The sequence below is a fragment of the Petaurus breviceps genome, unplaced genomic scaffold, assembly GCF_028583685.1.
Source record: "Petaurus breviceps papuanus isolate PSGF00001 unplaced genomic scaffold, PetGlider_PUasm1.0 207, whole genome shotgun sequence".
NCBI lineage: Eukaryota > Metazoa > Chordata > Mammalia > Diprotodontia > Petauridae > Petaurus > Petaurus breviceps.
The window spans coordinates 567,246-579,898 of NW_027185850.1; the positions used below are offsets into that span (position 1 = coordinate 567,246).

Genomic DNA, 12,653 nt, shown 5'->3' on the forward strand with positions numbered 1-12,653 from the left:
CAGATCCTAATGAGTTCATAGAGCTTGCTGGGGCATGGATGGGGTCCCTAATTAAAATCAAGCGTTATTATGAATATATTGCTAATAATAAATTCTGGCAGAATGTAGTGCAGGCCATTAAAAACGGTGGTTCTGCACCCAAAGGTTACTTTCTTTCTTGTAGCATAATGAACCAATTTTTTTTAAAGACTTTACCTTTTACCCAGAAGAACATAAAGTTTTGTAATCCAATTAAGTTCCTTTCTTATGACCCTCCCCCTTCTCCAAGCTGACATCCAGTGCAACCCTAAATGGTTGCTTATTAGAATATGCCACTTGAACAGTCAGAAACAAACTGGCCGTGCCACACAAAACGGCCCCACGTAGGTGGACAGCCGCATATTTTTTATTAATTTAATAACTATATATTTGGGATGTTCAAAGGAAACTCAAGAAGGTAGAAAGAAGGCTTTGCATGGGAGGGATAGCAGATGGATGCTTTTGGGATCCCAGGGATTTAGGTGTGGAGCCAGAAACGACATTCAAAGTCATCAAGGCCAATCCCCTCATTTTAGATGAGGAAACAGAGGCACAGAAAAGTTAAGTGATTTGCCCAAGGTTATCCAGCACACAGTGACGGAGACAAGATTCGAATCTTGGTCTCCTCCACTTCAGGTCCAGAGTCCTACCTTCTGCACCCACTGCTTGTCATAAGATGAGCAAAGGGAAGTTAGCCAGTGAGCCACCTGGGGTCCAAAGCTAGCCAGTGTCTGAAGCAGGATAGATTCCAAGCCCCCAATCAATGCACTGAACCAGCTCAGTCCCCAGGGCCTGATGCCGAGAGGCCTCATTCAGAATTCCCGGGGCAGCTTTTAGACCTTCTGCTCTGTCCCTCTTTGATCCCTGTGCACAGAACTGCCAACCAGTCAGTAAATACTGTGTGCCAGGCACCGTGATAATCACTGGGACACAAAGAAAGACAAGAGACAGCCCCTTCACTAAAGGACGTCACAGTCTAAAGGGTTAACAATGGGCAGAAGCGTTCTTCACCAATAAGCCATGGACTCCTCAAGAGGAGAAAACTGGAGGGAGGCAGCAGGAGGGAGAGGGAAGGACAAAGACGCTGGTCAGAAGGGGAGGCTTCAGTGGAGCTGAGGATGGGGACAACAAGAGTCCAGGCTGGAGGGAGTGAGGAGATGTATCTGGAGGCAGGGAGGCTGGCCTCAAGGAATTGCTGAGGCTTCCCAGAGCAGCCTGTGGAAGAACCCTGGGGAGGTGGCAGGTGGCCACCTCAGCAAGGGCTTTCAGAGTCTAAGAGGTGCCATCACACAGACTTTCCTGGAGGTCAGAGGAGGGCCTTAAATTTACTGAGTGTGTATGTATGCGTATGTGTGTGTGAGTGAGTGTGCTGTGTGTATGTGTGTGAGACTGTGTGTGAGTGTGCGTGAGAGAATGTGTGAGAGTGAATGTGTACATGTGACTGTGTATGAGTATATGTGTGTCTATGTGAGTGTGTGTGTATGTGTGAGAGTATGTTTGTGAGTGTGTATGACTGTGTGAGAGTATGTATATGTGAGTGTGTGTATGTGTATGTGTGTGAGTGTGTATGTGAGTGTGTGTGAGTGTATATGTGAGTGTGTATGACTGTGTGAGAGTATGTATATGTGAATGTGTGTGTGTCTATGTGAGTGTGTGTATGTGAGTGTGTGTGTCAGTGTTCATGAGTGTGTGCGAGTGAATGTGTGTGCATATGACTGTGTGTCTATGTGAGTGTGTGTATGTGTGAGTAGGTGTTGAGTGTAAGTAAGTGTGTGTGTGTGAGTGTGTGTATGTAATGGGAATGTAAATTTTAAAGATCTTTCCTGCCCCTAGGCTAAAGTGCACCTGGAGCCTGGGGTGAGAGGCTTGTTTTTCAGTAGATACTTCTTGATTGGCCAGTGAGTCAATAAGGTTGTTACATTCTCTGAGCCAGGAGAAGGCTATATAAGCCCTGATGTGTAGCTTTGTTTTGGGGCTCACTTTGAGAAGTGTTCTGTTATTTGATCTGGATTCTGGGAAGCCGTTGTTGAGAGCGCTCCCCCTCGGCTTTGAAAAACCCAGATGTTGAAACCCAGATGTTGTTTGGTATGGATGTAATGGTTGGACAGTTTGGAAATCTGTCTACTTGATCTGTTCCTGTCTTGATAATTCTGTCTGTATATCTGAAGTTCTGGGTGCTGACCTTTTTCCCCTGAACTAGGTAAACGATGCATATCTGACTGATTAAAGTAAGCTTGTTAACCCATTTTGAGTTGCTTTCCTTTAACAAAGCAGATCCAAGAACCTGTGTGAGCAGCCACCCTGGGGATGCTGGGGTGCTCGCTGCTACAGTGTATGACTGTGAGAGTATGTGTATGTGAATGTGTGTATGGTCAGTGTCTGTGTATGTGAGTGTGTGTAAGTGTATATGTGTGTATGTGAGTACATGTGTGAGAGTATGTGTGTGAGTGTGAGTGTTTATGTGAATATGAATGTGTGTGAGTGTATGTGTGAGTATGTGAGAGTATGTGTATGTGAATGTATGCATGAGTGTGTGAGAGTGAGTGTGTGTGCATGACTGTGTGTATGAGTGTGTGACTATGTGAGTGTGTGTATGTGTGAGAGTATGTGTGTGAGTAAGTGTGTATGTATGTGAGTGTGTATGACTGTGAGAGTATGTGTATGTGAATGTGTGTATGTCAGTGTTTGTGTATGTGAGTGTAAGTGTATATGTGAGTGTATGTGTGTGAGAGTGTGTAAGTGTGTGTATATGTGAGTGTGAGTATATATGTGAGTGTGTAAGTGTGTGAGTGTATGTGTGTATGACTGTGTGAGTATGTGTATGTGAGTAAGTGTGTGTGAGTGTATATGTGGGCGTGTATGACTGTGAGTATGTGTATGTGAATTTGTGTTATGTGAGTGTGCAAGTGTGTGTGTGAGTGTGTGTATGAGTGTGTGTGAGAGTATGTGTATGTGAATGTGTGTGTATGTGAGTGTCTGTGTGGACACACATGGAATAAGGCCACACTTGCATCTTAAGGAAGATCACTCCACTGGCTGGGAGGACAATGGACTGAAGTGTGGGGAGCCCTGAGGTCAGCAGCTCCCTTCCCCCACCCCTGCAGCACTGCAGAAATTCAGGTGTGAGGTTGGGAGGGCCTGCACCAGCATCTCCCCCAGTCTGAGGACAGAAGGGGCTAGAAGATAAAGCTGTTGGGGAAGGAGATGCAACAGAGCTTGGCAAAGGATGGGAATTTTCCAGTAAGAAAATGACCTCTGCTAACAATGATCAGAAGCTGCTCTGAAACGTAAGAGAAAGAGTGTCCAGGGCACAAAGAAGTCATGATTTGCTCAGAATCACAACAGGACAGAATTTGAACCCAGATCTCCTTGACTGACATTTTCTGCTTCTTTCCTTTTATCTATCAGTCCACTTATGAGGCTGCCTGGTGGCCCAGCCTGGAGTCAGGAAGATATGAGTTCAAATCTGACCTCAGATATTTAGTAACTGTGTGACCCTAGTCAAGTCACTTAACCCTGTCTACCTCAGTTTCCTCATCTGCCAAATGATATGGAGAAGGGAATGGCAAACCACTCCAGTGTCTCTGTCAAGAAAATCCCCAATAGGGTCATGAAGAGTTGGATATAACTTAAATGAACAACTCTCTCTAATTTATCATCCGTTAATTGTCTAGCATCTGTCTATATAGATCTATCTATCTATCTTCACCTGTGATCATCTACCTACTGTTGTTTAGCAGACTTGGATGAGAAGGGATTGGCTTCACTGGACAGAACAGCCTAACAGGGCAAATACTTCACTGGAGCATTGGGCTATCCCACATGAAACAGAGGGAGGGTGGAGACCAGACCTATGATTTATTCACAGAGTGAAGTCCTGGATGAGGAAACTCCCTCCACCAAAGCAACAGCCTATAATCTCAGAGTTACCAAGAGGCTTAGTGACTTCCCCCAGGGTCATATGGTGGCAGTAGTCAGAGGCAGGACTCACGCCCAGGCCTTCCTGAGTCCACGGGCAGCTCTCTGCCCATCATGTCCCACTGATGACACACACAGCAGATGGTTCAGGGGCGTCCCAGCATGGGTGCCAGCATTATGAATAGCGCCCTAGACTGTAGAGGATGTCATCTGAAGCAATTCTTTCCTAGGCCATAAATCAAGCCAATTTCTGGCTCTTATCAACTCTGTTGACAAAAATCTTAAAAGTATTTTATCCACAGAGATTTTATTATCCAGATATGAGAGCTGTATATATGTCAATGTGTCTGGAGGTTGCTTTTGAGAAGATATAATGCTACTGGGACCTTGGTTTGTACATGTTTTCTGAGAACAATAAATAAAAACTGATTCTAGGACAAGTCCAAGTTCTTGCTGCGGGCCCGGGCAGGAATAATGCTTTTCAGGGGTGGAGGCTCAGCAGCTGAGACCCCTCAGTTGTGCAGCCAGCGTCAGTGACCACTCCAGGACTCAGCCCAGGTCTCTAAAAGGCTCTTGGGACCAGCGGGTTCCTGCCCCTTTACTTGGGGACTTTGTTCTTTCAAGGCTTGTGATACCACGCCATTTACATTTTTCTCCTGATTGAAGCCCCAAGGGGATATGACATGCTCTCATGTGATTGCCCAGCAGTGCCCAGCTTCCCGAAGGCCTAGGAAAGGTTTGTCAAAGTTGGACTTGCCCTAATCACCAGAGGAGGACAGTGTGGCCAATTTGCTGCCACCATCAGGGAAGCAAGATCACACTTCTTGTGGCTGGTGCAGGTCATAGGAGCTGAAACATCCCAGAAATAAAGGAGTCAGCTTGGGATTTCCTCTGCTTTCATGTTCCCCACTCTTTTCCATCTGTAAGAGGGAAGGGATGAGAGGAGAAAAGAGGATAGGAGAGTGGAGGGGAAAGTCCCAACTCTCACAATTGATAACTGTGTGAACTGGCCTACATCATCCAACCTTTCAGGGGTCTAGACAATTCCCTAAGATTGTCCATTGAAGGAGAACTGATCATCTGCATGGGAAGAGGGAGTTAGCTCATAGGGAAGGAAGCAAAATCACAAAGCAGAATGTATCCGACAGTGCTGCCTGGGGTGAGGTGACAGGGCCAGCGCCCGGGGCTTTGCAGTTCAGGAACATGCGGGTGGGTTTTGATCTGCATGGACCAACCACTGAATGAGACCAGAATCCCTGGAGGCTACACATTCCTGCCTTGCAGAGCCGTAGAAGGCTCACACTTGATGAAGCAGGCCACGCACTACGTAGAATGTCAGATGTTTTCCAAATGTTGGCCAGTGATCATTGTGTCTCAGATGCTGGCAGCCTTTTTACCCCAGCAGAGCCAGTGTGATCTAGTGGGGAGTCAGGCCCCACCTCAGCCACATGCAAGATGTGTCCCCAACTCTCAGAGCAACTATCCAGGACTACTGCACCTGACGAGTGAGCCATCTGTGCTGGTGGAGAGAGCTTACATAGTGAGAGCTCCCACTTGAGAGGAAGGGTCAGGCTGGTCCTTCCTGGCCACTTACCTAAAAGCATGCTTCAGTTCTGCCTTCTCTTTGTCTTTGATGCACAGGTCATCTTCCAACCTCTCTGTTATAATGATGTAGGATTCGCTGACTTTTTTCTTCCACTCATCTAGTAAAGGAAAACAAATGGGCCTGATTTGCAGTTGTGTTTTGCACAAAGCAGATACAGTTCATAACACACTAGTAATCAAAGCCTTGCTTTCCATACTCCATTCTACAATACTGAGTTTAGAGCACTGATTTTGAATTTTAAATGCAGATGTTTATATTTAAAATGCAATCAAAGTGAATGGGAATAATTAAAGCCTCATTTTATTTTGGATAATATATTTACTCAGAAAAATCGATTTTACTTATTTCATTTGATTTTATTGCATTTTAATTATAGCAATCTCTGGTCTTAGAACTGAGTTTGAGATTTTTAAACACTAATTACTTAAGAATTAATTTTTTAAAATCCCTAGATTCAGCAGTATTCTAACTCAATTTCAATTACATTATGTCAAGGTAATAAAATATATACCTATCCCCCTCCCCCCCAATATGTTATGTTTGTTTGTTTCTGGGCTGACCTTTCAGAAAGAAGGGATCTGAGTTGATCTCATCATCCAATTATTCCCACACAACATCTTAAGTTTGACCAGAGATGGAAGCCACATCTGACACATATTACATTAGAAGAAATTTGGCTACTTACCGGTGCAGGTCTGGGTGGGTCTGGACTTGTAATTGCCCATCGGTTGGCTTTTTGCTGTGGTCTTGCTCTGTGAGGGCTCCCAGCAAAGGGCTGTCTTGCTCGGGTGTGGTGACAATCCTGTGGAGCACAAGTCTGATAGCCCAGCTAAAAATAAACTAGAAGCCGAGTGGAATGTCACGTCATGATGACAAAAGAGTAAAACTGTGTGAGCCCCCAAGAGTAAAGTCATAAAGGGAACCCATCAGTTGGCTCAAACCAGCCTCAAAAAAGAAGCTGCACACAATTTAATGGGGTTATTCGCCTCCATCAATTGGTTGTCCACCCACAGTCACATAGTATGTGCTTTATCTTACACAGATGGTACTGAAAAGTGGGTTAGCTGTATCTGCACCTTTTAAAAACAGTCATTAAAACAGCATGTCTTCACTATCTACGTCTCCCCTTTCCTATCAAAGACACTGAAGCAGGACAGTCAGAGGGTCAGATGCACCATTTGGCCCTAAGCATGAAAATAACAGTCCAGGGCTAGGAGGCCTGAAGCAGGCAAACCACTAAATAGAAGATGATAAAAGGTTTGTTTGTGCAAGCACTAAGAATTCTGAAGGGCTGTGAGAAAACAGAACAGTTGCAAGCAATTCAGCATTATCTCTGTGTGTGTTTGTTTTATTTAAACTAGCTGCTGATACACTATCAGGGCACAGACAGGATTAACTCAATAGAAAGAGAGTCAGAATGGTGGTAGGGGAGGGGCAGGGGTGGACAGACCTTTTCATTCACTGGCATTTTTAGTGATTATAGAGCTTTAAGGTTTTCAGAGTGCAACAGAGTAAATATACAATACACAGAAGCCAATGAATTTAGTAACCTTGTGTTTGACACAAGATTTAAGCTTTGGGGATAAAATTTCATTATTTGGCAAAAATTGTTGGAAATTTTGGCAGAAATTGGGCTCAGACCATTCAGCAAGATATGGTTAGAATGGATATATGCCCTAGATTCCTAGATATAAAGGAAGACTCATGAGAAAACTCAAAGAACATGGAACAAATCACACATCAGACTGAAGGACAGGGGAAGAGATTATGAATAAACAAGAGTTAGAAAGCATGGGGAAGTGAACAATAAATAATTTGATTACATTAAATTTAAAAAGGTTTTATACAAATAAAACAGTGTGGCCAAGATTAGGAAGAAAGCAGAAAATTAGAGGGGGGTGTATAGACAGCTTCTTGGATAAAGGTCTCATATCTCAAATATGTAGAGAACTTTGTCAAGTGTATAAGAATATGAGTCATTCCTCAATCGATAAATGATTAAAGGATATGTACAGGCAGTTTTTGAACAAAGAAATCAAAGCTATATATACTCATATGAAATAAATCTCTATATCATTATTGATTAGAGAAATGCATATTAAAACAACTTTTAAGATATCATCTTATACCTATTAGACTCCCTAAAACTATAGAAAGAGAAAATAACAAATGTTGGAGGGGATGCGGAAAAATTGGGACATTAATAGACTGTTGGTGGAACTATGAATCAATCCAACCATTTTGGAGAGCAATCTGGAATGATGCTCAAAGAGCTATGAAATTGTGTATACCCTTTGACTCAGCAGTGCCACCACGAGGTCTGCTCCCAAGGTGATCAGCCTGAAATGAAAGGAACTTCTATGTCCTCAGTTACTGATAGCAGCTCTCTTTGTGGTGGCAAAAAGAAAAAAACAAACAACAACTGGAAATTGAGTAGATGCCCATCACCAGGGGAATGGCTGGACAAGTAGGGATACCTGATTGGAATGGAATACGACTGTGCCATAAGAAATGATGATCTGGTTGATTTTAGAAAAAAAATAACATGAAAAGACTTGCATGAAATAATGAAGAATGAAATAAGCAAAACTAAGAGAATGTTATATACGGCGATAGCAATATTGTTCAGAGAACAACTGTGAACAATTGAGTTATCCTGAGTATTGTAAATACTCGAATCAATTCCAAAGGACGCATGAAGGAAGATGCTATCCACTTCCAGAGAAAGAACTGGTCAATAGAAGTATGATTAATATAGTTTTACACACACACACATATGTGTATGTGTATATACATACATATACACACTTACATACACTTATCTGTGTCTACTAGTGGTCTTCTATGGTGGTGGGGAGAGAGAGAGAAAAGAAAACTACACAGCAGAGAACAAAATAAACTTAGAGGGGCAGTTAGGTGGCGCAGTGAATAGAGCACCGGCCCTGGAGTCAGGTAGACCTGAGTTCAAATCAGGCCTCAGACACTTAACACTCACTAACCATGTGACCTTGGGCAAGTAACTTAACCCCAATTGCCCTGCCTTCCCCCTCCAAAAGAAAAACAACTTAGAAAGAAATACAGAAAAGTAGGGTAGCTTTCAAAATGATGTGCAGGTTTTATTACGTAGTTGTTTTTGTCTTTTTTAAAGTAAACTGTGAAAAGGAGATTCATGGTTTCATATTGAATCTTCTTCTTGTGTTGTACTGTGTACATGGAAATATTTTTTTTAAGTTCAAAATGAATTTACAAAAAGAGAAAGAAAAGAAAAGGTTTACAGAGTGCTTGACAAATGCCATCTGATTCTATCCTTACAACAGCTCAGGGAGGTCATTGCTAAGTGATTTGCCCACATAAGTAATAAGTGTCTGAGCTGACGTTTGAACTCGGGTCTTCCTGACTCCAGGAACAGTGCTCTATTCACTGAGATACCTAGCTGCATCTATTGTACTAGAGTCAGGGCCACCTGAATTCAAATCTGGCCTCGGGCTGTATAAGTCATCACCAGACTCTGAGCCTCAGCTTCCTCATCCATAAAATGAAGATGAGAACCACACCTGCAATGTCTCCCTCACAGGAAAGCTCAAGATCTTCTGTCCATATCCCTGGAATCTAGTCCGTGGTAGGATCTATTGAGCAGGGCACTGATAGAGTCAGGCAGGAATGTTAGGAAAAATCACTTTGGCAGCTGTGTGGGGGAGGGTCAAGGAAGGAGAAAGTCTAGAAGTGGAATGAGCAGATTGGAGGTGACTGAAGTTGAGCAGGCAGAGGTGAGGGGGGCTTGAGCTCAGGTGGCAGCAGTTTGAGGAGAGGGAAGGGCAGATGTGGTGGAGGCAGAAATGATCACATCTGGCAGCTGCTGGCCCATGGAGACCGAGGGAGGGTAGAACTGAATGTAATCCCAACGTCACAACGTGGGAAACTGATGGGATGATACCACCCAGAACAGAAATCTGGATGTTTGGGAGAGGGCGGGTTTCGTGGCAGAGAAGGGGGGCAATTGCATTTCTGCTTTGGGACGTCACTCCATCCCAGTATAAATATATTGTCACATCGAATTTCCCTTTTGCCTTCTTTTAACCCCAGTTCTTATGTAAGATCCACAACAGCAACAACAGGCCAATCTTCATTGTCTTACAACCCTACGACTGATGATGACAGATGAGCAGAGTTTGAGGTCTCATCACCTCTGCTGAAGCAGGAGAGATTTCTCCCCAAGGCCAGTGATACCTTGCTTTGAGTCCAGGATGACCCTTTATTTATTTATTTATTTATTTATTTTTAAGCAATCAGGGTTAAGTAACTTGCTCAAGGTTACACGGCCAGTTATTTCTGGGTGTGGTGCTAAGTATCTGAGCCCAGGATTCAATCTCCAGGTCATCCTGACACTGGAGCCAGTGCTCTTACTCACTGAGCCACCTGGCCGCCCCTGATGACCATTTATTTTTTGGTACAAGTTATATTCAGATGGAAAATGGCATGTATTCAGGAGCCTGCTTGTCATATAGAGACATCCTTTAAAATGTGCGAACTGCTGTTTCTCCCTGACTTGGCTTAGAACAATGTTAAGTAAAGCCCTTTGCCAACTATTTCATCTAAATTGTAATAAATTCCCCCAACCATCACACAGAGGAATGGCAACGAGTTCCTTTTGAGCAGGCTGAATTTGAGATCCCTGTGGGATATCCAGATTGAAAATGTCCAATGGCAGATGGGGGCATGGGACTGGAGTTCAGGAAGAGTCCCCACCCCCACTCAATCCTCAGGACTTTGCATGGATAGGAGGATGTCACTAATGAGGGTGAACAAGAGAGGAGCCACACTAAAGAAGGGCTGAGAAAGGAACGAAGAGACAGGGGTGTGGCTTTAAGGAAAATAATATCCTGAGTCAACTGTATATGTGTGTAAGTAGCTTAACTGGGTATCTCCAGCTCAAATGTTAGAGTCCAGGAAATCGCAGGCTTTGAGAGATGGACGGAGCTCAGTGGCTGTTTAGCTCCACTTACACATGAATGGAATTCCCATTTTTAACATGCATGACAAGTGGCTATTCACCCCCTGCCCGAATGCTTCCAAGGAAGGGGCACTCACTACCTCTCCTAACCCATTCCACTTAGATGATTTCAGATTTCCTCTGGGGTATCCAGTGACTAAGAAGCCATGCAAATAGAGTCACAAATTCTGGAGCTGGAGGCAACCTCATGAGATATCTGACCTAAGTCCTACTCAAAAAGGACTGTTACAACATACAAAATAAATGGTTGCCCAAAATTTGTTTGTTGTCCATTTCACTTCTGGACAGCTTTAATTCAGGAATTCTTAACATCAAGGGGTCTGGGAACTTGGAACTTTTAATATGTTGATAACTTTATTTCATTATATTATTGAATATTCAATATAAAATATTTCTTGTGTCATTTCATATATTATATTTTATGCATTAAAACTATTCTCAGAAGTGATCCATAGGCTTCACCAGACTGTCAAATCTGCCAACCCTGCACCAGGAGTCAAGCAGACCTAAGTCCAAATCCATCGTCAAATTTCCAAATATTATCTCATTTGAGTCTCATGACAACCCTGGGTTTTGGTTTTTTACAATTTTACAATTGAGGAAATGGAGGCAGAGGTTAAGTGACTTGTCCAGAGTCATACAGGCAGGTCACACAAATCTCAGGCCAAATTTGAACTCAGATCATCCTGACTCCAGGCCCAGCATTCTATCCACAAATGAGATTATAACATGTTTCGAAGGATGTTTATGGGCAAATCTACACTAAACATATGGATATTGATAGCTTTTTGCAATCTCTGTAGAGCTTACTTGGATTTATTCTCCATGTGCAGATGAACTTAATAGACATCTTATTTCTCTTTCATTTCCATTTGACCTTCCTGGTCCACTGAACTGGCTGAAACCAAAGAGAAAACCTCTGTCTATGCCATTGATCCCATTGATCCACTGCACTATTTGTTCACAGTCATGTCTATGCTCTCATAGACCCCAAGGAACCTATTGTCATGTTTTCCCAGCTTTTCTTTCATGGGCAGGGTTCAGATCATTTTATCCTAATCTCCATTTGTGTATATGCTATTAAAGGGTCAGTGGTAAGTTTGTAAATGACTCAAGTGGACCTAGCCAATTCTTCTGGCCATCTGGATGATGACAATGATATGATGGACGTATAGGAAATGCAACCAGCTAAAAGCACCGGGGACATACTACGCCATGGACCAGGTGTGGACATACAGTAACATATTAACTGCAATTGTTTTTCAGTGACAAAATCTCTTCTTAGTACCCACTTAAGTTGCTTTGTTTTGCTCTGTTTTGTTTTTTAATGTTGCCTACGGTTATCAGGAAGGCAGCTCGGGGCTCAATGGATAGTGCTGGGCCTGGAGTTAGGAAGACCTAAGTTCAAATTTGGTCCGAGACACTAACTAGCTGTGTGACCCTTGGCAAGTCACTTAACATGTTTGCCTTAATCCACTGGAGAAGCCATCTTTGCCAAGAAAACCCTATGGACAGTATTGGCATGCTATGATCCACAGGGTCACAAAGTCAGACATGGCTGACTGAGCAACAGGCAAATGAGAGACTTATTATTTTCATATATGTATATAATATTATAAAATATACAAATGCACATGCATATACATGTGTATATACATGCATACACACATGTATGTGCACATGTGTGTGAATGTTTGGGTGTGTGCATGCCTTTTCCCCTTCTCCTCCATAAACACAAAATTACTTCCTGTAAAACTGAAAAGTGTTATGGCAGCATCTCTAAGGATTCAAGGTTCCATCATGCTTTGATTCATTCTTGCATTCAGTTGGCCTTCTCCCATCCAGCAGTAAAGGAACACTTTGCAATATTCTCACTTTTGTCAGATAAGTTTTCCTCTCTCCCACTGTACGCTCTTTGAGAATAGTCAAGTCTCTCCTACAGTCATGACAGCAATAAATCCCCTTCACCCTCCTCGAAGACAGTGATGTAATGTTAAGATTTATCCGCAAAAAAAAAAAAAAAAAGCAAGCAAAGAAAGAGCCCAGGAAAAGGGCTCTATTGTAATGAAAATAAATGCAAGGCCATCAGTCTCACAGCGA

General features: G+C 43.0%; 1 protein-coding gene across 1 annotated transcript in view; it reads right to left on the reverse strand.

Moving 5' to 3' along the window:
* LOC138164769 (serine/threonine-protein kinase TNNI3K-like) overlaps positions 1 to 6,331 on the reverse strand; it is a 370,349-nt gene extending 364,018 nt beyond the window's left edge. Inside the window, exons 1-2 of the mRNA XM_069092731.1 lie at positions 6,228 to 6,331; positions 5,531 to 5,639 (exon numbers count right to left, since the gene is read on the reverse strand). Of these exons, the coding sequence (XP_068948832.1) occupies positions 5,531 to 5,639; positions 6,228 to 6,267 (149 nt within the window). The 5' untranslated portion in view covers positions 6,268 to 6,331. The remainder of the gene's footprint in view (positions 1 to 5,530; positions 5,640 to 6,227) is intronic.
* Positions 6,332 to 12,653: the final 6,322 nt, after the last annotated feature.